The sequence below is a fragment of the Artemia sp. Qi Xiang Cuo genome, chromosome 14, assembly GCF_049724085.1.
Source record: "Artemia sp. Qi Xiang Cuo chromosome 14, ASM4972408v1, whole genome shotgun sequence".
NCBI classification, from domain to species: domain Eukaryota; kingdom Metazoa; phylum Arthropoda; class Branchiopoda; order Anostraca; family Artemiidae; genus Artemia; species Artemia sp. Qi Xiang Cuo.
The window spans coordinates 54,803,354-54,830,221 of record NC_142807.1 but is presented as its reverse complement, the minus strand read 5'-3'; the positions used below and the strand labels follow the sequence as shown (position 1 = coordinate 54,830,221).

Here is a 26,868-nt window from a genome sequence, read left to right as displayed (position 1 = left end):
TTCATAAAAAAAGGCTTCGCACATATGCCTTATACACGAGTCAGACTACAGTTCCACTTAAGTTGAATTTAATTAGACCAAATTATAGTCACATCGTGGTTGCCGCGGTAGCTGCAACCTTCTAAAGGACGAACTACGGCCCATAGTAAACAAAAATTAAAAACACGTTCAAAACTGTAAAGTGGGATGAGATTGACAATTCTAGCTAATTCAGGTATAGTAACTATTATATAAATTAGTCTTAATAGTAAACTGTTATTTTGAATTTGTCAATAGAATCAAAATTTTGTACTACTACAGCACCGGTTATGTATCTCATATGTAGTTTGCCAAGTTCAACAATACTCAACTGGGCAAATATGAAACTTTTGATTTACTATTCAGAGCTTAAGGTTCATGAAATAAAGTTTTATATTAGATGAGATGGGAACTTGCTGTTTGATTGCAATTTTCAACCAGTCAAATGATTAACACAAAAGATACAACAGTGTTAGTAGACAAAAGTTGGGAACAATTGTCCGCTTTATTTGTACAAGTATAATTTTAAGACTAGAGAAAACCAGATGTGATTTATATATTCAGCCGAGTAATTGAATTATGCAGGCGTATCTTAGTTTGGCAAGACTTTTGAAGAAACTAAATTTCAGCTGGGGGGAAAACTGGAGTCGGGGGGGGGGAGGCTCAAACCAAGGTTTGGGAGGGGCAGTTGCCCTGTTTCTCTAGTTTGTCAAGTTTCTGTTTCTCTAGTGCAAACTCAGCATTTTAGTAAACGATGAATTCAGCCAAATAATCAATCAATTAACGAATTTGCCTTTTTACTTGATCGATGTTAATATGTTATGCTTCTGTCTGGGTTTCTCTATAGCCTGGCTTACATGAACACCGATAATGTCCAATACACGTTCCCCCATTCAAACAGGGCATTATGCATTGAGCTGAAAACAATATTTTTACTAAATTATACTGTAAATAAGTAACATATCATTCAAGTTAGTTATCAATAATTGGGCCTAACAGGTCTGAATTGTAAAGAGCCAAGGAAGAAGCATAATATGTTAACATCGGTCAGTTGAAAAGGTAATTTGATAATTGATCAATTATTTTGCTGTATTCATCGTTTATATAAACGCCAAACTTGCACCTAGAGAAACAGAAACTTTAAATGACGAGAAATTGGTTTTTTCATTGTTTGGTATTAATTTGTTTCCAAGTGTTTTCTATCAATGCTGTCTTATATATTTCTTAACCTTGTCGTAACAATGTGGATTGAGATTGGGCTTGGCAATACGGATTCGAGGGATCGAGCTCTACCTTAGTAAGGTAGCAGGTAACATGTATAAGCAGGTTTGCTGCTTATCCATGTTAAAACGACTCAGCAACTGAAATGTCGATGCGGCGCCTTATTTGCCAGCAATGAATCTCGTGGATATTTATATTTTTTTTTTAATGTAATTCTTATCAAATCTAGCATCCGTTAAGGGAAACATCTGTCCAAGTGTGTATCTTATCTAATAACGGACTCAGCAGAATAGCTTATTCCCAAAATCCTTATTTTCTGTTGAGTTTTTGGGAAGCTAATAACTTCAAAACACAAAATCATACATTCCAGTTAAACTTAACAAAAACTAAGTGGAATCTATCTTCTTTACTCCAATTTTTAGCAGGTCTGTTGGAATTGTTGGAAATATTGGAATTTTTGGGGTCTAATTTTCCATGTTTTTAAACCTAAAAATAGTTCATAATTTACTGATTTTTCTGACAACAGCCGTAAATTTAATTTAAGAATAAAAAAAGGAGAAAACGTGAAAAAGCTAATAGTAAAGGGAATTTAGTATTGTCTGTGCAGAGGCGTAATTTTCTATGGGGCAGGGATGGGGGGGGGTAACTGAATCTCCCACCGTAGTTTGCCCCCCCCCCCCCTCTCCAGACTCTATTTTTCTTCCTAGCCGAGTCTAGTCGATACTATTTTTTTGTTTTTTACACTTTCATAGAAACAGAGACAGTACAAGGGATAAATTATTGGCACTGTTGTCATACATAATCCTACATTTAACGATAATTTCTGAGTTGCAACACGATCATAAATGTCAAAGGCAAGCATATGCGTGTGTATGTGCAAGCATGTATGTGCGAAGTGCCTTTTTTTATGAAAAATCAAGAATTTAGTCTAATTCTTTGAAAAGAATATCTACCATTTTATAGTGAGTAGATATTATTTGTTGGCTATTAATACTTGACCCTCCAAATTATTGTTGAGGAACTAGAAATCAGTAGCAAAATCAAGGATGACACAAATTGCTATGCGCTGATTTGGCTTAAAAAAAAACTAAAGTACAGCTTTAAAGGCAATGGGCTACTATAGTGCCAGACTGGGTGTACCCTATGGAAATGGAGTATTTTTCACACTATCATATACAATGTTCAAAGTGAATAATTTTTATCTAAGGAAAAGAAATACATCTCTTGATAGTTTTTGCTATAATCTTAGCCTCAAGATACGTTATTGGCACTAAAGTTGTGCGAAATTGTATTTTTATCACTCCTCTTTATCTAGTTGAGATGTACTATGGTGATTTCTGCCACTGATCAGTCAAAACTATGCTTCTTACTCTTTATAATTTTTTTTTACTTGTATTTCCTTTAGAAAAACACATGGGCCTTGCGTATTACCTTGTGTGGCAAAATGTGCAATCAAAAGGTTGCATAATTATGTTGTTAAAGAAAAACGACAAGACCAGAAAGCCTTTCCTAATTTTAATATTCTACATATCCAATAGCCATCTGCATATGGGTGTTTCACACAAGAAAAACCGCCTACGACACAACGATAGACAACCTAAATGTGCGTCAATTTCACTCCTATAATGTATCCACCTATGTTGGCTAGTTCATGAGTTATCCAGCTTTATGGTTATGTTTGGGGAACTAACAGTTGAACACATAAATAATCTTTTCTAAACTTTTACTTTGTAATAGAGATTGGCAGTGGCCTTCAAGAAAATGGAAATGATGTCATTTTCTTACAGTTTGATTTGAAAACATGGGCGGCTAAAATATATATAAAAGATATTTAAAGCAAAAGAGAACACTCTTTCGAAGAAGAATCGATCATTCAGAATTTTATGTTGTGTTAACATAACAGAATTAATTTTGTGTTAGAATTTTGTGTTTATTCACCTGATAGAAGCTTAAAAGGCTATTAACTCGGTGTTTTTTTTTGTTCGCCCTCAAATTTTTTTTTTATCTCAAAATTTTGAGATAGCCATTTTGTTCTACGTAGTTGGTTTCCATATAGAAACTATGTTTTTGAGGAGGAAACTCCCCCAACAGCCCTCAGGGCAAGGGTTGTAAGTTATGTCCTGGGGGCATATAAGCTTTTTATAGGAAGTTTGTCCTAGAAACTTCAAAAAGGGCTCATTCGATTGGAAATTAGTCAAAAGTGATTGGAGGGCAATTAACTCCCCTTTCACGCCCTTCTTTTCCCCAAACACATCCAATCAAAATTTTGAGATAGCCATTTTGTTCAATGTAGTTGAAAATTCTGAAAATTTAGTCTTTGAGGATGACACCCCCCCCCCCTCCACAGCCCTCTGGGCAAGGGTGGTCAGTTGTGCCCTGCGGGCATATAAGGTTTTTATAGAAAGCTTTGTCGTATAAACTTCAAAAAGGGCTCATTCGATGGAAAATTAAATGGCTAGTGCCCTTTTTAATAGTCCAAAGTGATTAGAAGGCAAGTAACACCCTTTCCACGCCCACCATTTCCCCAAACACACCCAATCAAAATTTTTAGCTAATCATTTTGTTTAGTGCAGTTGAAAGTTCTAGAAATTATGTCTTTGAGCATGACAATCCCTTCACAGTCTTCCGGGCAAGGGTTATAAGTTACGCCCTGAGGTCATATATGGTCCTTATGGAAGGAATGCTCGTATAAACTTCAGAGAGGGTTCATTTGATTGGAAATTGAAAGTTCTAGTTCACTTTTAAGAGTCAAAAGATATTGAAGGGTAACCAGCCCCCCCCCCCCACTCAAGGTCTTTTTTCCCAAATGCATCCCATAAAAATTTAGAGATAGCTATTTTTTTAAAATAGTTCAAAGATCATGTAACAAAATTTCCAGTGTCGACACAACCCCCCAGGACCCGGGGGCGGGCGTTGTAAGTTATGCCCTGGGGGCTTATATGGTTCTTATGGAAGGGATGCTCTATAAACTTTAAAGAGGTCTCATTTGATTGGAAATTGAAAGTTCTCGTTCACTTTTTAAGAGTCAAAAGAGATTGGAGGGCACCTACCCCCCCCCCACCACGCCATTTTTTCCTCAAATCCATCAGATAAGAACTTTAAGATAGCCGTTTTTTTTATAGTTCAAATACTATATAACAAAAACTCCGGGTTGACACAGTCCCAAGAGCCCGAGGGCTGGCGTTGTAAGTTATGCCCTGGGGGAATGTATTGTTCTTATTGAAGGGATGTTCGTAAACACTTCAGAAAGGGCTCATTTGATTAGAAATTGAAAGCTCTACTTCAGTTTTTGAGAGTCAAAAGAGATTAAAGGGCAACTAACCCCCCCCCACGCCCCTTTTTCCCCAAATGTATACGATAAAAATTTTGGGACAGCCATTAATTTAAAAATTGTTCAAAAGTCAGATAACAAAAACTCAGGTGTCAACACAACCCCCCCGGGCCCGGAATTAGGCGTTGTGAGCTATGCCCTGGGGCATATATGGTTCTTATGAAAGCGATGCTCGCATAAACTTCAGAGAGGGCTCATTTGATTGGAAATTGAAAGTTCGAGCTCAATTTTTAATGATCAAAAGAGATCGGATGGCAACTAGCCCCCCCTCCCCTCACGTCCTTTTTTCTCCAAACCCATCCGCTACAAATTTTGAGATAGCCAGTTTTTGAAAATTGTTCCAAAATTAGATAACAAAAACCCCAGTGTCAACACAGCCCCCCAGGGGCAAGGGGGTCGGCGTTGTAAGTGTTGTCCTGGGGGCGTATCTGGTTCGTATGAAAGGGATGCTCGTATAAACTTCAGAGAGGGCTCATTTGATTGAAAAATTGAAACTTCTAGTTCACTTTTCAGGAGTCAAAAGATATCCAAGGGCAACTAGCCCCCCCCCCCCCGACATACCCTTTTTTCCCCAAGCCCATCCGATAAAATTTTTGAAATAGCCATTTCATTAAAAATAGTTCAAAGGTCAGATAAGGAAAACCCCAGTGTCGACGCAACCCCCCAGGGCCCAGACGCAGGCGTTGTAAGTAATATTCTGGGGGCACGTATAGTTCTTATGGAAGGGATGCTCGTATAAACTTTGGAGAGGGCTAATTTGATTGGAAATTGAAAGTTCTTGTTCACTTTTAAGAGTCAAAAGCGATCGGAGGGCAACTAGCCCCCCCCCCCTCCTGGCCCCAAATGCATCAGATAAAACTGATCGGATGGCAGCTAGCCTCCCCCCACACTCTATTTATTTTTTTACCAGAGTCACTTTATATAGAAGGGGTCGTAGTATAAACTTCAAAGAGGGCTCATTCGATTGGAAAATGAGAATTCTAGAGCCATTTTATGAGTTAAAAGTGATCGGAGGGCAACTAGCCCCCTCCCCCTCAAGCCTTTTTTCCCTAAATGTATCTGATACAAAATTGAGGTAGCCATTTTGTTAAAAATAGTCCAAAGATCATATGACAAAAACTCCTTTACTTATGGCCATTTTGTTAAAATTGGTTCAAATGTCAAATAAGAAAAGCTCCTTTGTCGACGCAACCTTCCGGGATATGGGGCAGGCATTGTAAGTAATGCTCTGGGGGCTTTTATGGTTATTATGGAAGGTATGCTCGTATAAACTTCCGAGAGGGCTCATTTGATTGGAAATTGAAAGATCTTGTTCAGTATTAAAGAGTCAAAAGATATCGAAGGGCAACTATCCCCCCCTCCATGCCCTTTTTTCCTCAAACCCATCTGATAAGAACTTTGAGATAGTCATTTTTTTTAAATAGTTCAAAGATTATATAATGAAAACTCCGGGGTTGAACCAACCGCCCAGGAGCCGGAGGCAGGCATTGTAAGTAATGCTCTGGGGGCATTTATAGTTCTTATGGAAGGGATGCTCGTATAACCTTAGGAGAGGGCTCATATGACTGGAAATTGAAATTTCTTGTTCACTTTTTAAGAATCAAAAGAGATCTGAGGGCAACTATCCCTCCCCCTCTCTACTCCTTATTTTCCTCAAACCCATCCAATAAGAACTTTGAGAGAGCCATTTTTTCAAAATGGTTTGAAGATCATATAACGAAAACTCCGGGGTCGACACAACCCTTCAGGGCCCGAGGTAGGCATCATAAATTATGCCTTTGTGGAAGGGATGCTCGTATAAGCTTCAGAGAGGGCTCATTTCATTGAAAATTGAAAGTTCTAGTTCAGTTTTTAAGAGTTAAATAAGATCAGAGGACAACTATCTCCCCACGCCCCTTTTCCCCCAGGTACATCCAATAAAAATTTTGAGATAGCTATTTTGTTAAAAATAGTTCAAAGGTCAGATAAAAAAACTCCGGTGTCGACACAACCACACAGGGCCGGGGGCAGACGTTCCCAGTTATGCCCTGGTTTCATATATGGTTTCTATGGAAGGGAGGCTCGTATAAACTTCAGAGAGAGCTGATTTGAATTGAAATTTAAAGTTCTAGCTAAATTTTTAAGAGTTAAAAGAGATTGCAGGACCCCTAGCCCCCTCCCCCCATCATGTCCTTTTTCTCCAAACCCATCCGCTACAAATTTTGAGAGTTCTAGTGCCATTGAGTTCCATTGAGTGCCATTGAGAGTTCTAGTGCCATTTTATGAGTTAAAAGTGATCAGCAGGCAACTAGCCCCTCCTCAAGCGCTTTTCCCCAAATACATCTGATAAAAAAATTGAGGTAGCGATTTTGTTAAAAATAGTCCAAAGATCATATAACAAAAACTCCTTTACGTATGGCCATTTCGTTAAAATTAGTTAAAAGGTGAATAAGAAAAGCTGCTGTGTCGATGCAACCTTCCGGGATATGGGGCAGGCGTTGTAAGTATTGCTCTGAGGTATATATGGTTATTATAGAAGGTATGCTCGTATAAACTTTGGAGGGGTTCATTTGATTGAAAATTGAACGTTCTGGTTCACCGTTAAAGAGTCAAAAGATATCGAAGGGCAACTATCCCTCCTCCATGCCCTTTTTTCCTCAGTCCCATCCCATAAGAACTTTGAGATAGTCATTTTTTAAATAGTTCAAAGATTATATAATGAAAACTCCGGGGTTGATGCAACCGCCAGGGCCCGGAGGCAGGCGTTGTAAGTAATGCTCTGGGGGCATTTATTGTACTTATGGAAGGGATGCTCGTATAAAACTTTGGAGAGGACTCTTATTATTGGAAATTGAAAGTTCTCGTTCACTTTTTATGAATCAAAAGAGATCTGAGGGCAACTAGCCCTCCCCCCTCTCCACTCCTTATTTTCCTCAAACCCATCCGATAAGAGCTTTGAGAGAGCCGTTTTTTTTCTAATGATTCGAATATCATATAACGACAACTCCGGGGTCGACACAATCCATCAGGGCCTGAGGTAGGCGTCGTAAGTTATGCCTGGAGGGTATATCCAGCTGTTGTGGAAGGGATACTCGTATAAGCTTCAGAGAGGGCTCATTTGATTGAAAATTAAAAGTTCTAGTTCAGTTTTTAAGAGTTAAAAAAGATCGGAGGACAACGATCTCCCCACGCCCCTTTTCCCCCAGGTACATCCTATAAAAATTTTGAGATAGCTATTTTTTTTAAAATAGTTCAAAGGTCAGATAAAAAAAAAATCCGGTGTCGACACAACCACAACGGGCCCGGGGCAGGCGTTGCCAGTTATGCCCTGGAGGCATATATGGTTTCTATGGAAGGGATGCTCGTATAAACTTCAGAGAGAGCTGATTTGAATTGAAATTGAAAGTTCTAGTTCAATTTTTAAGAGTCAAAAGAGATCGGAGGGCCCCTAGCCCCCTCCCCCTACGCCCTTTTTTCCCAAAACCCATCCGCTACAAATTTTGAGATAGCCAGTTTTTTGAAAATTGTTCCAAAATTAGATAACAAAAACCCCAGTGTCAAAACAGCATCCAGGGGCTGTTTTGAGGTGTTGTAAGTGTTGTCCTAGGGGCTTATATGGTTCTTATGAAAGGGATGCTCGTATAAACTTCAGAGAGGGCTCATTTGATTGGAAATTGAAACTTCTAGTTCACTTTTCAGGAGTCAAAAGATATCCAAGGGCAACTAGCCCCCCCCCCCCCCCGACACACCCTTTTTTCCCCAAGCCCATCCGATAAAATTTCTAAACTAGCCATTTCATTAAAAATAGTTCAAATGCCAGATAAGGCAAACTCCTGTGTCGACGCAACCCCCCAGGCCCCGGAGGCAGGCGTTGTAAGTAATGTTTTTGGGGCATGTATAGTTCTTATGTAAGGGATGCTCGTATAAAATTTGGAGAGGGCTAATTTGATTGAAAATTGAAAGTTCTTGTTCACTTTTTTATAGTCAAAAGAGATCGGAGGGCAACTAGCCCCTGTAAGAAATGTCCTCCTAATTTTAAAATTAATATCAAGTTGCTATTGAATCCACTAAATGTTATCTTCGTAAAACTTTCCCTGTCGCAATAGGAACCCGTTCCTTAGAATTTCTAGAATTAGCTACGTTGTTTGAGAACAAAGGGAAGATATCTTTTATATAGCGGGGGACTGACCATAGAGTCAGTGGGTGTTTTGGCTTTGCTCAAGCTTGTTATGCATGTAAGTCTAATATGTTCCTTGCTCTTTCTTAATTTTATTATATTAAAATCTTAGTAAATGGATATATATATATATATCCCATTCTTTAATATTGTTATTAAATTCCTTTTAAGCAGGAACATATTAGTCTTAATATATTAGTTATAATGCTTGCTTTCCTCAAATAATAATAAAATTTACTTCAAGAAACTATAGAAGAAGAATTGATCTTAGATTATGAATAAAATTCATTTAACATGGAGTTATATGAAATAAAACTTAATTAAAAGTTTCTCTTCTTTCATAAAAAACTATTATTTTTTTTAGACATTATGGGACGTGATGATTTATCGTATTTTATAAGTATATTGTGACGATATCTCTCTCATTAGGATAATGTCGTACCTATATTGGTATATTTTTGATATTTTGTCTCAAGTATGAGTGTGTGCCTGTCGTCCTCACCCTGAGACGACCCCCCCTTACACCCCCCCCCCCCCCCTCCTGGCCCTAAATGCATCAGATCAAAATTTTGAGATAGACATTTTGTTAAAAATAGATCAAAGTTCAGATAACAAAAACTCCGGTGTCGACACATCCCCCTAAGGCCTGGGGGTAGGCGTTGTGAGTTATGCCCTGGGGGCATATATGGTTGTTATGGAAAGGATGCTCGTATAAACTTCATAGAAGGCTCATTTGATTGGAAATTGAAAGTTGTAATTCACTTTTTAAGAATCAAAAGTGATCGGACGGCAGCTAACCTTCCCTCACACTCCATTTATTTTTTTCGCAGAGTCACTTTATATAGAAGGGGTCGTCGTATAAACTTCAAAGAGGACACATTCGATTGGAAATTGAGAGTTCTAGTGCCATTTTAAGAGTTGAAAATGATCGGAGGGCAACTGGTCCCTCCTCAAGCCCTTTTTCCCCAAATAAATCTGATAAAAAATTGAGGTAGCCATTTTGTCAAAAATAGAAAACTCCTTTACGTATGGCCATTTCGTTGAAATTAGTTCATAGGTCAAATAAAAAAATCTCCTGTGTCGATGCAACCTTCCGGGATATGGGGCAGGTGTTGTAAGCATTGCTCTGGGGGTGTACATGGTTATTATGGAAGGTATGCTCGTATAAACTTCAGAGAGGGCTCATTTGATTGGAAATTGAACGTTCTGGTTCACTGTTAAAGAGTCAAAAGATATCGAAGGGCAACTATTCCCCCCTCCATGCCCTTTTTTCCTCAAACCCATCCGAAAAGAACTTTGAGATAGTCATTTTTTTTAATAGTTCAAAGATTATATAATGAAAACTCCGGGGTTGACACAACCGCCCGGAAGCAAGTGCTGGGTTCGGACTCGCCTATAAATTCCAATAGATTCCTATATTTTAATGCGCTCCTTTAAAATGCCTATATTTTGGCTAAGTTCCTATTATTCCTATATTTTCGGCTGAAGAACACCAAGGACATTGCTCAAGATTTGCAATTTTCACTGCTCGTTATGTAAGCCAAAATGTGCTTTTCTTTGCTTTTGACTCTGCTTGTAGACTGTGCTGTCCTTCGGTGTAGATCGATAACTAATTAGAACTGTTGAGCTGTTTGAACTTAACTAATGTTTTGTGTTGGGATTAGTAAGTTGCTTCTGCCTGGGCTATGCTGTTGTGTTGACTTGTTAGCCTATGTTTTGTTTTTTGTCATGTTGGGCCTGTCCGAAATGAGCAAAGATCAGTGTATAGGCTAGCAGTCTCTGCTTAATGAGACTGTGAGTTCTTGCGACTTATGCGTTTCCTGGCTGAACGCTATAAAAGGCTGATGCAAATACGGCCCAGTTTTGGACATATCCACATTTTTTCTTTTTATGGCCTTTTAATTGCGGGATGCTATTTTGCAGGGGATGCTTGGTAATTAAGTATGGGGCCTACCAAGTTCAATAGTTCATGGCTTGCTAAGACGAATTGAAGCGGTAGAAATATTGGCGAATAGTGTAAGACTGGGAACGACCAGTACTCGTTTTTTTGCAAACTCTGCTTGAAAAATCTGGGTTGCACAGCTGGGGTTGCTCAGCTAAACCAAAATGTCCGATCTGCAGAACACAAAGCCGCAGTTACTGCTCAACTACATCCACTACGGCTTACCTGACCGGACAATCTCGAGCTGATGAAACAATCAAGGATAAACCATTAGTTGGTACAAAAATGTTTTGTGAGCGTGATGCCGCTTATAAAGCTTAGTTAATATCGGCACTTCAGACGGTACAGAGTTCCATGTCTGCTAACTCTTCAGACCATATTGTCGCAACCTTCCATGCGATTTTTCTTGGTAAGATCCCCGACGGAATGTCCCTATGTGCAAAGAAACTCACGTATCTGATCACCGACAATAATTGATGACCTGTATAGGAAGATTGTGTCAGCCATTGAGCAGAATCAGCTGCCACTTGAAAAACTGATTACACTTGGAAGTGACAGACCAAACGTCAACAAAAGCGTTTGGAACAAGTTCAATGCCAAAAAAAAAGAAAGTGACGGGAAAGGTAATGTTGAACATTGGTACTTGCAACATCCATATAATTCATAACGCTTTCTTGAAAGGTCTTCAGGTGTTCGGAGAAGAAAGTTCCGACTTCGTCATTCGTGTGCATTCATTTTTTGATGACTGGCCTGCACATTGTGAAGACTGTTGAAGGTGCCATAAAAGATGGGATTGCCAGAGAATGCTTTCATGAAGCATTGCCCAAACCTCTTGATGACGATCGGACGTGCCCTGGCTAGAATCGTGCAGCAGTGGCCGGCAATCTTAGAGTACTTCCTGAACTTCGTGCCGAGAGAGAAAAAACTGAAGAATCTTCTGTCCACTCCCAAATTTCTGAAGATTGTGGCTTATATCAAAAGTGCGACGATGAAGGCTCAACTCGAGTTTGTTCTAGTCTCAGCAGAACTGTTCATGCGTTTCACCCAACTGTCCGGAAAGAAGACCCTCTCATTCATGTTCTGCACTCAGAGATCAAAAGACTAGTTGTGATGCTTTGCAGACAGGTCTTTACTCCAAATTTTGTGACCGAGACTGAAAATTTCTCACCAGAAATGTTGAACCTTGCTGAAAAATTAGCAGAAAAGCCCATAGTTTCCGAAAATGTGGAACGAGCTTTCGGTGAGAAAGCAACACTGAAAGACAAGACCATTTTCTATGTCAATGTGCGAAAACATTTTATTGCGGGTATTTGTCATATTTTGAACAAAAGTCCCCTGGAAAAAGATGTTTTTCTAGAGGCTTTATGCTGTTTGAGTCCGATCAACATGAAGGATTCAAGAAGCATTAAGGACATAGCGGTTGTGTAACACGAGATTATGATTGGAGTAAGCTCAGTCGTCGCCCAGGCTGAGTGGCTGCTTTTGCGAACGGAAACTGGACCCCGTGAGGACATTACTCGGATGGATCATTTTTGGAACCATTATTTTGGACTGGTGAATGAGCGTGAGGACAGCAAGCTCCCGGAACTTACCAAGCTTATCAAAGCGCTGCTGACGTTGTCGCATGGCAGCGCAGATGCTGAGCGTGGGTTCTCGCGTTCTGGTAGGATTCTCGGTGAACACCAGGCCTTGATATCTGAACGTGTTCTGGATGCGAGTCTCATGGTATATGCCACGTTGAGACTTTATGGAGGAAAACCAGAACGGTTTGTTATTACAAAAGAGCTGTTGAATCTTGCACGTTCCGCACGGTCTCTGTATCAACAATATCTGGATGAAAAAAAAGAAGAGCTATCTGAGAAGGAGAAAGCGGCTTTCGAAGAGTACAGCAAGCGGAAGTTGCACGAGGTCCACAACAAAAAGAAATAAATAGAAGACCTGGAAAGCAAAAGAAAAAAAACTCAGAGCATCAGAGCAAGAAAAGAGAACAGTAGCAGCTACTCTACTTCAGGAAGCGACCGACAGAATGAAGAAGGCTGCCAAGTTCAAGAGATCCATAGACATTGCCTTAGCTGTTTCTCTGCTCGAAGGAGCTGTGAAGCCCAGGACAAGTGATGGAGAGCGGATGATGGAATCTGCGAGAATGAAGCAGCCTCTTGCAAAGAGAAAAACTGATCTCATATTGAAATTGATGCCTAAGAAGCAGCAAGAGTGATTCCAAATATTTTACCTGTATCAGCCAATCGTTGGCACACTATGTGTATCTGATTTTTTACTGTTTTCTACTATTTGTACAGTTTCTATTTGAAATTTAAAAAAAATTAAATAAATGAAAAACTCGGGAAATGACGAATTTATGTGACCAGGCATCCCACGCCATCTACCACAGATCTGATCCCGAGGACTTCCGAATCCTATATTTGGCCTAAATTTCGGCCCGGGAAATCCTATAAAAATAGGACAGAGCCTATAATTTGAAACGAACCGACCTGTCCGAACCCTGCAAGTGTTGTAAGTAATGCTCTGGGGGCATTTATAGTTCTTATGGAAGGGATGCTCATATAAACTTCGGTGAGGGCTCATATGGTTGGAAATTGAAAGTTCTCGTTCACTTTTTAAGAATCAAAAGAGATCTGAGGGTAAGTAGCCCCCTCCCTCTCCACTTCTTATTTTCCTCAAACCCATCCAATAAGAACTTTGAGAGAACCATTTTTTTCAAAATGGTTCAAAAGTTTTTTTCAAATATCATATAACGAAAACTCCGGGGTCGACACAATCCTTCAGGGCCTGAGGTAGGCGTCATAAGTTATGCCTGGGGGGGGCATATACAGCTGTTGTGGAAGGGATACTCGTATAAGCTTCAGAGAGGGCTCATTTGATTGAAAATTGAAAGTTCTAGTTCAGTTTTTAAGAGTTAAAAGAGATCAGAGGACAACTATATCCCCACGCCCCTTTTCCCCCAGATGCATCCACTAAAAATTTTGAGATGGCTATTTTGTTAAAAATAGTTCAGAGGTCAGATGAAAAAATTCGGTGTCGACACAACCACAAAGGGCCCGGGGCAGGCGTTGCTAGTTATGCCCTTGAGGCATATATGGTTTCTATGGAAGAGATGCTCGTATAAACTTCAGAGAGGGCTGCTTTGAATTGAAATTAAAAGTTCTAGTTCAATTTTTAAGAGTCAAAAGAGATCAAAATTTTGAGATAGCCATTTTTCTTAAATAGTTCAAAGGTCATATATTAAAAATCCGGGGTCAACATTACCCCCCCCCCCCCCCAGAGCCCAGAAACAGGCGTTGTATATTATACTCTGGGGGTAGGTATGATTCTTATAGAAGGGATGCTCATATAAACTTCAGAGAGGGCTCATTTGATTGAAAATAGGAAGTTCTAGTTCACTTTTAAAGAGTCAAAAGCGACCGAAGGGCAATTGGATTCCACCACGCCCTTTATTCCCCTAACCCATCCGATAAAAAATTTGAGATAGCCATTTTGTTAAAAATAGTTCAAACATCACATAATAAAAACTCCGAGGTTGACACGAACCCATTTTTTTACTTTGATATTTTTACTTTGATACCAGTTTTGATACTTTGATGAACATTTGATTTTTTTTAATTTTGATTTTGAAATAAGGAATTTCTAAAAACTTAAAACTTTTGCAATCAAAAAAGAACAAAAATTGATTAAAAAAAATTTCCGAAAACAAAGTTTTTCAGGTAAAATTAAAGTTAATTTTAAAATTAAGCTAAGCATATACAAATACATTTTAAAATTCAAACTAAAAACGACCAGAAATTACTAATAAAGAATAAATGAAACCCAAAACGAACAGAAACTAAATAAACAATCATAGCAAAAAACATACAACAAGTAATAATATAAATGAATAGATAGATCTTAAAGCGAATAATTCTTGGACTGAATTTGAAACTCAAGCTTAAAACGAAAAAAAAATATTTTGCTATTGAAGTATAAATGAAAATTTAAAACGAACAGAAATTAAATAAACAATCAATGCAAACAAACATACAATATAATATTAATGTAAATGAATAAATAAATCTTAAAACGAGTGAAAATTAAACTGAATATGCAAATCAAGCTTGAAAGGACCAAAAATCACTACAAAGAAGAGTTTGGGTATCGCCTCCTTCTCCCGCTGTAAAAGTTTAAAATCTACTGCATCATTGGTGCTTTACTGAAAACCATATTCGTCTTGAACAGTCTTGGATTGTATAAACAACATCAAATTGAATATTTGATGTATAATGATATTAATTGTTATAAGATTCATCAGTTCAAATACTTATTTCGCTGTAATTTTATTTTTATTTTCAATGCTGTAAGAACTGGAAAAGAAAATACTTGTAATTTAATTCGTTTCGGTGAAGCACCAATGACGCAGTAGACTTTTGGTTTTTACAGTTAAGAAAAGGGGCAGTATCCAAACTCTTATTTTTAGTGAAACTATATTCGTCTTGAACAATTTTAGAAAAATCTAATAAATTGAACTGAAAATTTGATGTATAATGATATTAATTGCTGAAAGATCATCAGTTCGAAATTTACTAAAATTAATGTTTATTTTCAATATTAAGTACAAAAGAAAATATTTGTAGCAAAATTGGTTTTCAGTAAAGCGCCAATGACGCAGTAGGTTTTAAACTTTTACAGTGAGAGAAGGAGGCGATACCCAAACTCTTGTTTGTAGATTCAATTTAAGTTTTACTCGTTTTAAGATTTATTTATTCATTTGCATTAATACCTGTTGAATGTTTGTTTGTATTGATTGTTTATTTAATTTCTGTTCGTTTTAAGTTTCATTTATACTTCAATAGCAAAATGTTTTTTTTTTACGCTTGATTATCATATTCAATATAAGCATTCCTCGCTTTAAGATATATTTAGTCATTTTTATTATTACTTGTTGTATGTTTTTTTTGTTATGATTGTTTATTTAATTTCTGTTTGTTTCGGGTTTCATTTATTCTTTAATAGTAATTTCTGTATATCTTGTATTTGCTGAGTATTGATTTGTATCTGCTGAGCTTAAGTTTAAAATGGCCTTTACTTTTCATTGAAAAACTTATTTTTCGGAAGTTTTTTTTAATTAATTATAATAAGCGACCAAAAATATGTACCCGTTGTAAAGCTGTCTGCATTTGATTGGTGTGAGCTCATTAAACTTTTTTTCGATTAGCTGACCTTGCTTAAATAGTCCTAATGATTTAAGAAAATTTGTTCATGGCAAATATTAAACTTATATTTGTTCCGATCAGTTTAAAAGATTTCTTGGAATTGAGCCTAGCTCTGACGTAAAACCTAAGAATTATTCTTTGAATTACTCTCAATTTGCAAAATGGTAAGAGACTATCTTCACATAAATTTTTTTCTAATGTCTCTATCTTAGTGACTGACACTGCATAATGTGCAGTAGTGTCTGCACTTTGTCCGTAGATGTAGTCCAGAAAACATTTGACCATGTGTTACGTTATAATTAATTTTTTTATCTTGCAATTCTCTAAAGTTACTCTTATGGATGTGTATCTCTACAACGCCTGATTTTATATCATAGAGACTGTTATAACAACTAACATCACTACTATGTTGTACGTTATAATGGTCGTTTCACACTGTACAATATAACCACATACACTAGCGTTACTTAATATTTTATCTGAGCCATGATAGTCTATTGTTGAATACATAATTTTGTAGTCATGGTAATCTGGTAACCCAGGTTCGAATCCTTACCCTTTCAAAGATTTTCGTTCAGTAGTGGGACAATGGGAATGATCATTGCTTGGTAGTACAAGACCTAGAGCCCAAACTCAACCGCAGGAACTCGCTGAAGGGCTTGGAATTATGTTTTAGCCTGGCTATACAAGAAGCCGGTGTGAGAAACGTAAGCTATTGTAATCTTGAAGGAAAACATAATGTTACCTAGTTTATAGTCAAGCGACAAAATTTGTTTACATTATAAGCCATTAATGGTGTTTCTCAGCCTTCAGTAATATATTGATTACTTCGATTTTTAGAATCAGCTATTTAAATTAAAAGCTATTCCAGTGACTATTAGCATTGAGTTCTTAAAAGTTTAGCGACTATAATTTCTTTTTGAAATTATAGTATATATAATTTCTTGACCGATGTTAATATATTATGTTTCTTTCTTGGCTCTTTATAATTCGGTCATGTTAGGTCCAACAATTGATAACTAACTTGAATTGTATGTTACTTATTTACAGTATAATTTAGTAAAAATATTATTTTCAGCTCAACTTCGATTACTTCGACATTGATAAGTTCAATTGTTAGAATGAGATGTCATAGATACAGATGCCTAAGTAAAGAACGATGCTGGCACAATGTATTATTTATTTTTTTTTGTTTAAGTGAGGCAATTTGTATCAAAGGAAATGTCGTAGAAACTTTGAAAAGGGCTCAAACGATTGGAAATTGGAAGGGCTTGTGCCCTTTTTAACAGCCGAAAGTGATTGAAAGGCAACTAACTTGCCAACGTAAAGGCAACTAACTAAATTTTGAAATAGCCATTTTGTTCAACCTAGTTGAAAGATCTGGAAATTATGTCTTTGAGGAGGAAACTCTCCCCATAGCCCTCAGGACAAAGGTTGTAAGTTACACCCTGGGGGCAGATAAGGTTTTTTATAGAAAGTGTTGTCATAGAAACTTCAAAAAGGGCTCATTCGATTGGAAATTCAAAGGGCTAGTGCCCTTTCTAATTGTCGAAAGTGATTGGAGGGCAGCTAATGCTCCTCTCCCGCCCACCATTTCTCCAAACCCATCCAATCAAAATGTTGAGATGGATATTTTGTTCAACGTAGTTGAAATTCCTTGAAATTAGGTCTTTGAGGATGACGACCCCCCGCCATTTCCCCAAACACAAGCAATCAAATATTTGAGATATCTATTTTGTTCAACGTAGTTAAGAGTTCTGGAGATTAGGTCTTTGAAGATGATAACCCCCTCAGAGCTTCAGGGCAAGGGTTTTAAGTTATGCCCTGGGGACATCTAAGGTTTTTATGGAAAGCGTTGTCGTAGAAATTTCAAAAAGGGTTTATTTGATTGGAAATTGATTTGGCTAGTGCGCTTTTTAATAGTCGACAGTGATTGGAGAGCAACTAAACCCCTCTTATGCCCACCATTTCCCCATACACATCCAATTAAAACTTTGAGATAGCCATTTTGTTCGACAAAGTTGAAAGTTCTGAAAATTATGTCTTTGAGGATGACAAACCCCCACACCCCTCAGGGCAAACGTTGTAAGTTATGCCTGGGGGGGGTATATAAGGTTTTTATAGAAAGAGTTGTCATACAAACTTCAAAAAGGGCTCATTCAATTGGAAATTGAAAGGGCTAGTGCCCTTTTTAAAAATCGGAAGGGATTGGATGGCAACTAACTCCTCTCTCACGCCCACCATTTCCCCAAACATTAAGTTAGTTAAGATTTTAAGGAGTAAATATCAGCATATGTATATTAAACTGACAATACACATTTTTTTCAGTAGATTCATTTGAATTTTTTCAGTAAAGTTCAAATTATATTATGGCTTTTAGAAATCATAGGGGTTAGAACCCTACTCATATTAATGTCTGCTCGTTTTGAGTTTGACTTTGTTATTTATTTTAATTTCTTTTTGTTTCGGTTTCATTTATTTATTGATACTGATTTGTGGTAGCTGTATGTTTGGTAGATTATTTGATTCTATTTTGTCCCTTCTTGGTTTAATGGAGTTCTTTACTTTTTTTGAAAAACTTATTTTGTGGAAAAAGTTTTATTTTAATTAATCAAACAGTTCGTGGTAACGAACTGTAAGTAAGGCGCGACCCGGCTCAATGGTAACCGAAACTGTAGAAAACAGAATTTTGATACCAATAGATACATCAAAAGAATCAAATTTTTATGCTGATTTCAAATATATAAGTTTCATCAAGTTTAGTCCTACCGATCAAAAGTTACGCACCTGAGAAAATTTGGCTGATTTTCGACAAAAGGGGGGAAGACCCACTAAAAGCTATAGAACCTTAATGAAAATCACACCATCATATTCAGCGTATCAGAGAACCCTACTGCGGAGGTTTCAAGCTCCTATCTACAAAAACGTGGAATTTTGTATTTTTTCCAGAAGAAAGATCACAGATGCGTGTTTATTTGTTTGTTTGTTTGTTTTTTTTTTTTTCCCAGGGGTGATCTTATCGACCCAGTGGTCCTAGAATTTCTTGGGAGGGCTCATTCGAACGGAAATTAAAAGTTCTAGTGCTCTTTTTATGTAACCAAAAAAATGGAGGGTAACTAGGCCCCCTCCCATGCTCATTTTTTCCCAAAGTCACCCGATCAAAATTTTGAGATAGCCAATTTGTTCAGCATGGTCGAAAATATAACTATGTTTTTTAAGATGACTTAATTCCCCGAAGTCCCCGGGGGGACGGCTGAAAGTTATGAACTTTACCCACTGTTAACATATAGTATTGGTTATTGGTACGTATACAGACTTTTTCTGTGGGGATTTTTTCTGGTAGTGGGGGGGGTGTGGGGCAGGGGTTATGTGGGAGGATCTTACCATGAAGGAAGTTTTCATGGGAGAAGGGACATTGCTATGAAGGGGGCGCCGGATTTACCAGCATTATTTAAATAAAGATCAGAAATTATATATATAAAAAAAACAAGTTTTTTAACTGAAAGTAGGGAGCAACATCAAAGCTTAAAACGACAGAAAAAATTACGTATATGATTGGGTTCATTCCCTATTCAATACCTCGTTCTTTCATCCAATGATTATTTAGTACTTTCATAAGAGCTATTTGTTCTAATTAACGGCATTTGTGATTAAGGGGTAATTTTTAAAGAATTGGAACAAAATTCAAACTTTAGCTTAAAGAGCAAGGTATTGACTAGAGAGCAAACCCTCTAATATATGTACTAAAAACATAAGAATATAGAGGTTCGTTACGTTAGTTAATTCGTAAGTTACGTATATTTATTACTAATAAAAACTTTCGTAAATAAAATTAAACAGGTTTCGAGAAAGCCATTTAACCAAATAAAAGGAAAATTAATATTAAAATTTTTTTTTAATTATTCATGTACGGTGAGCCAAAACCAAAACCTGCATTAATTCAAAAACGTTCAAAAATAAAAAAAAAACAAGTTTTTTTAACAGAAAGTAAGGAGCAACGTTAAAACTTAAAACGAACAGAAATTATTGCGTATATGAAAGGGGCAGTGCCCTCCTCAACACCTCGCTCTTTGCGCTAAAGTTTGACTTTCTCACAACTTTATTTTTTAAACAATGAAAAACTTTAGCGTAAAGAGCGAGGCGTTGAGGAGGAGACAGCCCCTTTCATGTACGGAATAATTTCTGCTCGTTTTAAGTTTTAACGTCGTTCCTTACTTTCAGTTAAAAAAAAACTTTTTTTTTTTTTAATTTATATTAAGGGCTATTCCAGTGACTAGCGGTATTGAGTTTTTAAAACTTTAGTGACTATTATATCTTCTGGTCTTATCATAATGCTCTTTCAGTCCAATGAGTAACTTGTGACCCGACTTTGCGTCGTTTATTCTGTTATGAAAGTACAGTTTACTTAAAGAATAGGGGTGACTTTAGTTTCCTGTTAGTTTTAATAGTATTAAATAAAAAAAAATAAAAAAAATTCACCTGAAAATAAGGAGCAACATTAAAACTTAAAACGAATAGAAATTATTACGTATATGAGGGGGTTCTCCCTCTAGTCAATACCTCGCTCTTTACGCTAAAGTTCGAATTTTTTTCGAATCACAAATCCCTGAATTACAAAGGCCGTTTTATTAGAATATATAGCTCTTGTGATGCGTACTAAAAAAAACTTTAGTGTAAAGAGCGAGGCATTGAATAGGGGGTGAACCCCCTCATATACGTAACAATTTCTCTTTGTTTTAAGTTTTAATGTTGCTCCTTACTTTCAGTTGAAAAAACTTGTTTTTTTTATTTAATTTCTCTTCGTTTTTTAAATAATGCTGGGAAATCCGGCGCCCCATTCATAGAAATGTCTCTTCCCCCAAGGAAACATCCTCCATAAAAAAATTATCCCACGTGACCCCCTCCTCCAACCCTCCCCCCCCAGAAAAGATCCCTCCTGAAAACGTCTGTATGCTTCCCGATAACCAATAATATATGTAAACAATAGGCACAGTTCATAACTTGCAGCCCTTCCCCTGGGAACCGTGGGGGACTAAGTCATCCTCAAAGACATATTTATTAGATTTTTGACTATGCTGAACAAAACGGCTCTTTCAAAATTTTGGTTGGATGACTTTGTGATAAAATGAGCCTGGGAGGGGGTCAAGTTGCCTTCAATTTTTTTGGTCACTTAAAAAGGGCACTAGAACTTTTAATGTCACTTCGAATTAGCCCTCTCACGATATTCTAGGACAACTGGATTGATACGATCAACCCTGGAAAAAAAACAAATAAACACGCATTTGTGATCTTTCTTCTAGCAAAAAATATAAAATCACAGATTTTTGCAGATATGAGCTTGAAACATCTACAGTGGGGGTTTCTGTTACTTTGAATCTGATGGTTTTATTTTCATTAAGATTTTATCACTTTTAGGTTTTTTTCACTTTTTTGAAAATAAGGCAAATTTTTTCAGGCTCGCAACTTTTGATGGGTTTGACTAAATTTGATGAAACTTATATATTTGAAATCAACATAAAAATTCAATTCTTTAGATGTATCTATGATATCAAAATTCCATTTTTTTAGAGTTTCGGTTACTATTGAATCGGGTCGCGACTTACTTACAGTTCGTTACCACGAACTGTTTGATAAACGGCTGAACCGCATGCATTAATCGTTAGTAATTTTAATTTTAAAAATGGTAAATCCAGTTCTTAAGTAAATGATAGAAAACACATATATATATAAGAATATGCCATGAAATAATTATGTAAATTGAAACAATTCGATCTTTTTAAATGGGTAATGAGTCTTAATTAAAGTTATGACTATGACTGGCTTAACCTTGAAAGATTCAATTTCTAAAGAAGTAAAGAAAAAAAAGTAAAGAAAAAATACTAATGAAAAAAAATGATTAGTTCAAACAGTAGGTTTTTCCTATAAGCTGTTATTACTGTTTTAGGAATCGAGGTGAGAGTCCGCAAAATGCAAATTTATGCTGCTTATTAGCTGTTTCGAAAGTTTTAAAATATAGCTCGTCAATTTTGTTGGTACAGAAAGGGCATAAAGATAGGTTATGTCAACCAAAAAAAAGATAGAATCAATCAGATATCAGCTCAATTTAGGAGGATTGAATGGCCTTATATGTTATTACATGGTATCTACCGTTGAGATAATGATAAATGATGTTCAGAGAAAGTCAAGAGCGAGCTAAACACTTGTCACATATTTCCAGCAAAGCAACTTGGGTACCTCACAAAAGGTCAATTTAAAATAAAAAACGACAGAAAAAAATCATTTAGGTTAGATATCAGCTCAATTTAGGAGCACTGGATGAACTTATACGTTGTTATACGGTTCCCAACGGCATGATATAATGTTAAAGGGTTTACAGTTTTAAACTTCGAGGTATCAGCAAATATCAAATCTTGAAAATGTCTGAAAGTTTTATTAGCCAAGTTCAGTAGTGGAAGGGGTTTAAGGTCCGAATGGAACACCAAATATGGAAGACAAATTGGACTCCGGCCAGAACACCATATATTATACTGTGACGTTAAAACTACTCATGCTGCTGACGGGACTCCAAATATGGGAGATGACCTACTTTACAGAGAGACGTTAGAATTCTATCAATTGACAGATTACAAATTATTGACAGATTGAGAGTTAGAATTCTGTCAGAATATGATTAGCCATTGACAGAAATTATTGACAGGTTAACTTTGACATATTTGTCAGCGGGAGTGAGTTAAATTGAAAGCATACTTAATGACAGGTACATAAGACAGCATTGATAGAAAACACTTGAAAACAAATTAATACCAAAAAATAAAAAATATGCTTTTCACACCAATTTCTCGTCATTTAAAGTTTCTGTTTCTCTAGTGCAAGTTTGGCGTTTATATAAACGATGAATACAGCAAAATAATTGATCAATTATCAAATTACCTTTTTAATTGACCGATGTTAATATATCATGCTTCTGCCTTGGCTCTTTACAATTCAGACCTGTTAGGCCCAATTATTGATAACTAACTTGAATGATATGTTACTTATTTACAGTATAATTTAGTAAAAATATTGTTTTCAGCTCAATGCATAATGCCCTGTTTGAATGGAGGAACGTGTATTGGACCTTATCGGTGTTCATGTAAGCCAGGCTACACAGGAAGCCGGTGTGAAAAACGTAAGTTACAATATTTTTAGAGAATATTTTTAGAATATTCTTAGAGACTTTTTGTATTTTATATTAAATGAATTCAATTTTATTTTATAAAATTTTATTTTATAAAATTTTATTTTAGAGAATATTTTTAGAGGTTAACAAATTTTTAGTCAAATGACAAAACGATTTGACAAACTATTGACAAAACTATTAATAAAACTGTTATTCCTAGCTATCATTAAATACTGATAACTTCGTTTTTTAGGATCTACTATTCATATTAAGGGCTGTTTTAGTGACTATCAATATTGAATTTTGAAACTTTTAGTGACTTTAATTTTTACTGGTCTTATCATAAGACCCTTTCAGTCCAATAAGTAGCTTTTCTGGTCCGATGCTGCGTGGTTTATTCTCTTTTATCAAAGTACAGCTGACCACGTTACTACAAGCAGAACTGGTGCCAGTTCAATTTCCTGTTAGTTTTAAGAGCACAAGGACTAAGTTGATTGGTACAAAAGCTGGACCTTTCCATTGTCTTTGGTTCGGTCATTTTTTTTTCAGTTCAAGCTGCTCAGTGTACTCTCTGGCCGTTTGACCGTCTTTTGCATTTCATCTGTACGCTTTTGCTGAAGTTCTTTATCATTGAATCCATTGTCCAATTGATGAAAGCGTACAAGTGGTTGTCTAAATGACTACAAGTGTCTAAATGATCGACATAACATCCAGTTGAATCCAGTATTAATCAGTTCCTTGACCAGGCTGTAACTTCTCTTCCTTTTGCACACATCATGACTGCAAATTAAGCTTAACAACACTTTCTACGGTATTCAGTTGACCTGAGTATTGATTAAGTAAAATGATGACTTGACGAGCTCTCGAATTTTTTTTTTAAAAGTTTTAGTGTGTGACCTTACTTATTATTGGTGAGTTAATTGAAACATAGAAAACTCTTTTCACAGCAATATGCGACGTGCCCTGTCAAAATGGAGGGAGATGCATAGGAGTCAACCAATGCAGCTGCCCAATAGGATTTCTAAAACCTGATTGTGCTAAAAAGTAAGATTTTGGCCTTGTTCTTTAGATTTTTTTTTCTTTTTCCTATTCTTAGTTAGGCCTGTCTCATAAAATGCTGCTACTGATGATAATGAACGCATATGAAAACATTGGAATACTCTGCGGAAACAACTGGAAGTAGGAACAGAGGGGGTTATGTTCTAATATGACTTGAAACTGCTCTTTTTTCGGTAAATATTTTGATGTAAACATTATTGACTTACGAATAAAGTGAACATACCACTCGATGCTTTTTTTTATACTCTTTAAGAATATAATAATCTCTTTTCTCGCAAATTCAAATTTAAACCCTTTTGGAACCCTTGAAAATGACCGAAAAATTTCTAGTTTTGGGTATAAAAAAGGCTTAAAACGTTGGTTTCAAACTTACTGCAAGATTATAAATCGATTGTTATAAAGCTAAAAAATACACAAGCATTGATTCATCACATTTAAGTGCGATAAAAATTCAAAACAATTTCTCAATTTTTCCATCCGTCATGTTTCTTCTGTCGGCTTTTATATTTTTCAACATATAGGTGAAACGGCAGTTTTTAAGCGGCCTAAAAGAATAAGAAGAAAACATAGCAGATTTGCTTAGAATTTTTTTATTCAAATTAATCTTAAATCAATGTTACAATTTACAATCAATGGATTTACAATGAAATAGTAAGTAAGAAACAAATGTTATAACCCATTTTTAAATCCAAAAAATATCAAATGATATTATCATTTTCAAGGGTCCTAAAAAGGCTTAAAATTAAATTTTTCGGGAAAAGCGATTATTATATTCAGAAAGACCATAATAAATAGCATATAGTGGTATGTTCACTTTATTCGTAAGCCAATAATAGGGACAGTGAAATATTTACCATTTTTTGTGTCAAATCTGACGACTCCATGGGTTTGTCAATTAGTTTTAATACTTTTCAATTAGTTTTAATACTTGTCAATTAGTTTTAAAATTTGTAGCTCCCTCCTGGTCCCCATGTCCCTGATTACAATTGGCTTAGAAGTGCTATCATTGTTTTGTTCTATATACTCTTTTTCATGGGTGTCAAACTTTTGATTTGCTCAAGAGGAATGTCATTCGAATTCAATCAGATAGAAGCATGCTATAAGTAAGTTTGTGTTCCAGAACTCAATTATCGCTAATGATACTTAATTATTTAATAATATTTCCATCCTAGAATAACGGATTCAGAAGATTATAAGTAATTTGCGCTGGAGGGGTATGAAGCTGAGATGAGCACCACCAGTTTAGACTACACAATTTTAGGGCCATCTGCTTAACTTTTTACTTACTTTTTTTTATTTACGTTCCTGTAAGTGCAGAACAGACTATAGTACCCTTTTATGTACTATAAGGGTCTTTGGGGCTAAATTTGCTGTTGTTAGCCATTTTAGGCCGAAGGTAATAAAAATAATTAATAAATAATAAACTAACTTATAATAACAATGAAAATCACTACTAACTGAATATATCTATACCAATTTGACTTGCGTTATTGCTTGCCTATTAACCATATTAAATGGGATTTTTATATTTTTAAATGTTTGGTTTTTTTAGTTTCATCTTGCTGTTCATGCACTGATAAAACTTGTGTTTGTAAGTATCGAGCCTTTTAATAAAGAAAAAAAAACATCGAGTGGTTTGTTCACTTTATTTGTAGGCTATTTATGTGAATCCATTAATATTTACCAAAATGTGTATGTTAAATTTATATCCGGCCACTGAAGCAGAAAAAATAGTTAAAACCATTTTAGAATTTATGTTTCTTTCCCCATTGAAGTATATATGAGAAGCGAAGGTAACCGTATAATTAATTGATGGGCTTTCACTATCAAAGGAAATAGTTCAGTTAGGTGAATAAAGCTCTCAGGAGTGACCTGGAAAAGTCTTTTGAAGTGTCTACTACGACAGCCTTTAATAAAATGTGTGTTATAAAAATTATGTTTTCAATTATCTACATCTCAAATAAGAATCAAGAAAACTGTTTTGAGGCTCATGGCTTCGCTAAATCCTTATTTATAATGTTTTAAAGAAATTATATTTGAAATACAAACAAAGCTTAGCATTGCTTAAATTATTAAGCAATTACCTGTATAAAAAAATGTACCTGTATAAAACGGACCTGTATTCTTTGTCCTCTTTTATGTCTCCCAAATAGGAAAGGAGTGGATATAGGAACTTGAAGACACTTTCTCAAGGTACAGTTTCTTTCCCCGGATAGATTCCTGAAAATTTCGATCCCTTAACTAAATTGATTTCCAAGATAATGTAAACATCATCTAGAATTGTAAAAATAGCTGTAAAGAGTTGGGGAAACTATAATATTCTTCAACAAAATATCAAATTATTTCAGATATTGGTCAGTTCCAGGTCCAGGAATATAGTCAACCCTTCTCTAACAGTTCGTTGGGGGAGACTTTTTGGCAGCATTTTAGCTTGCTTGTCGGTATTCTTGTTCTAATGCATTGTTGATTAAACGAGATACATCTATATTCGTATCTCTTTATGGTGTATCTATTCTGTCCTTATGAGTTTATTCGCTTGTTTTCTTAAAATCAATTTTATAGTGTTTTATATTTGGATTGTATCATCTGCTTTTTCTTCCTTTTTTAGGGTGATCCCTGTCAGATATCGTGGCATTCAACCATCATTTAGGAGTACTGATAGATATGCAATAAGCCGACGTATCAGACAACAGTGGCCATAAATGCTTTTGTTTTTGCTTTCACTTTGTGTTGTAGTCTTCTATTACAGAACTTTATTTCTCTTTATTAACTAATGTTTAG

The 26,868-nt window shown here is 36.1% G+C and overlaps 1 protein-coding gene across 2 annotated transcripts in view; it reads left to right on the top strand.

Annotated features, from left to right (window-relative positions):
- Positions 1–26,868, top strand: part of LOC148944646 (sushi, von Willebrand factor type A, EGF and pentraxin domain-containing protein 1-like) — a 193,227-nt gene extending 166,359 nt beyond the window's left edge. The window contains exons 25-27 of one of the 2 annotated variants that reach the window (XM_089099707.1): positions 22,942–23,037; positions 23,976–24,072; positions 26,696–26,868. In XM_089099707.1, the coding sequence (XP_088955833.1) occupies positions 22,942–23,037; positions 23,976–24,072; positions 26,696–26,789 (287 nt within the window). In that variant the 3' untranslated portion in view covers positions 26,790–26,868. Of the gene's footprint in view, positions 1–22,941; positions 23,038–23,959; positions 24,073–26,695 lie in introns of both variants that reach the window. The other variant, XM_089099708.1, reaches the window with a different exon arrangement.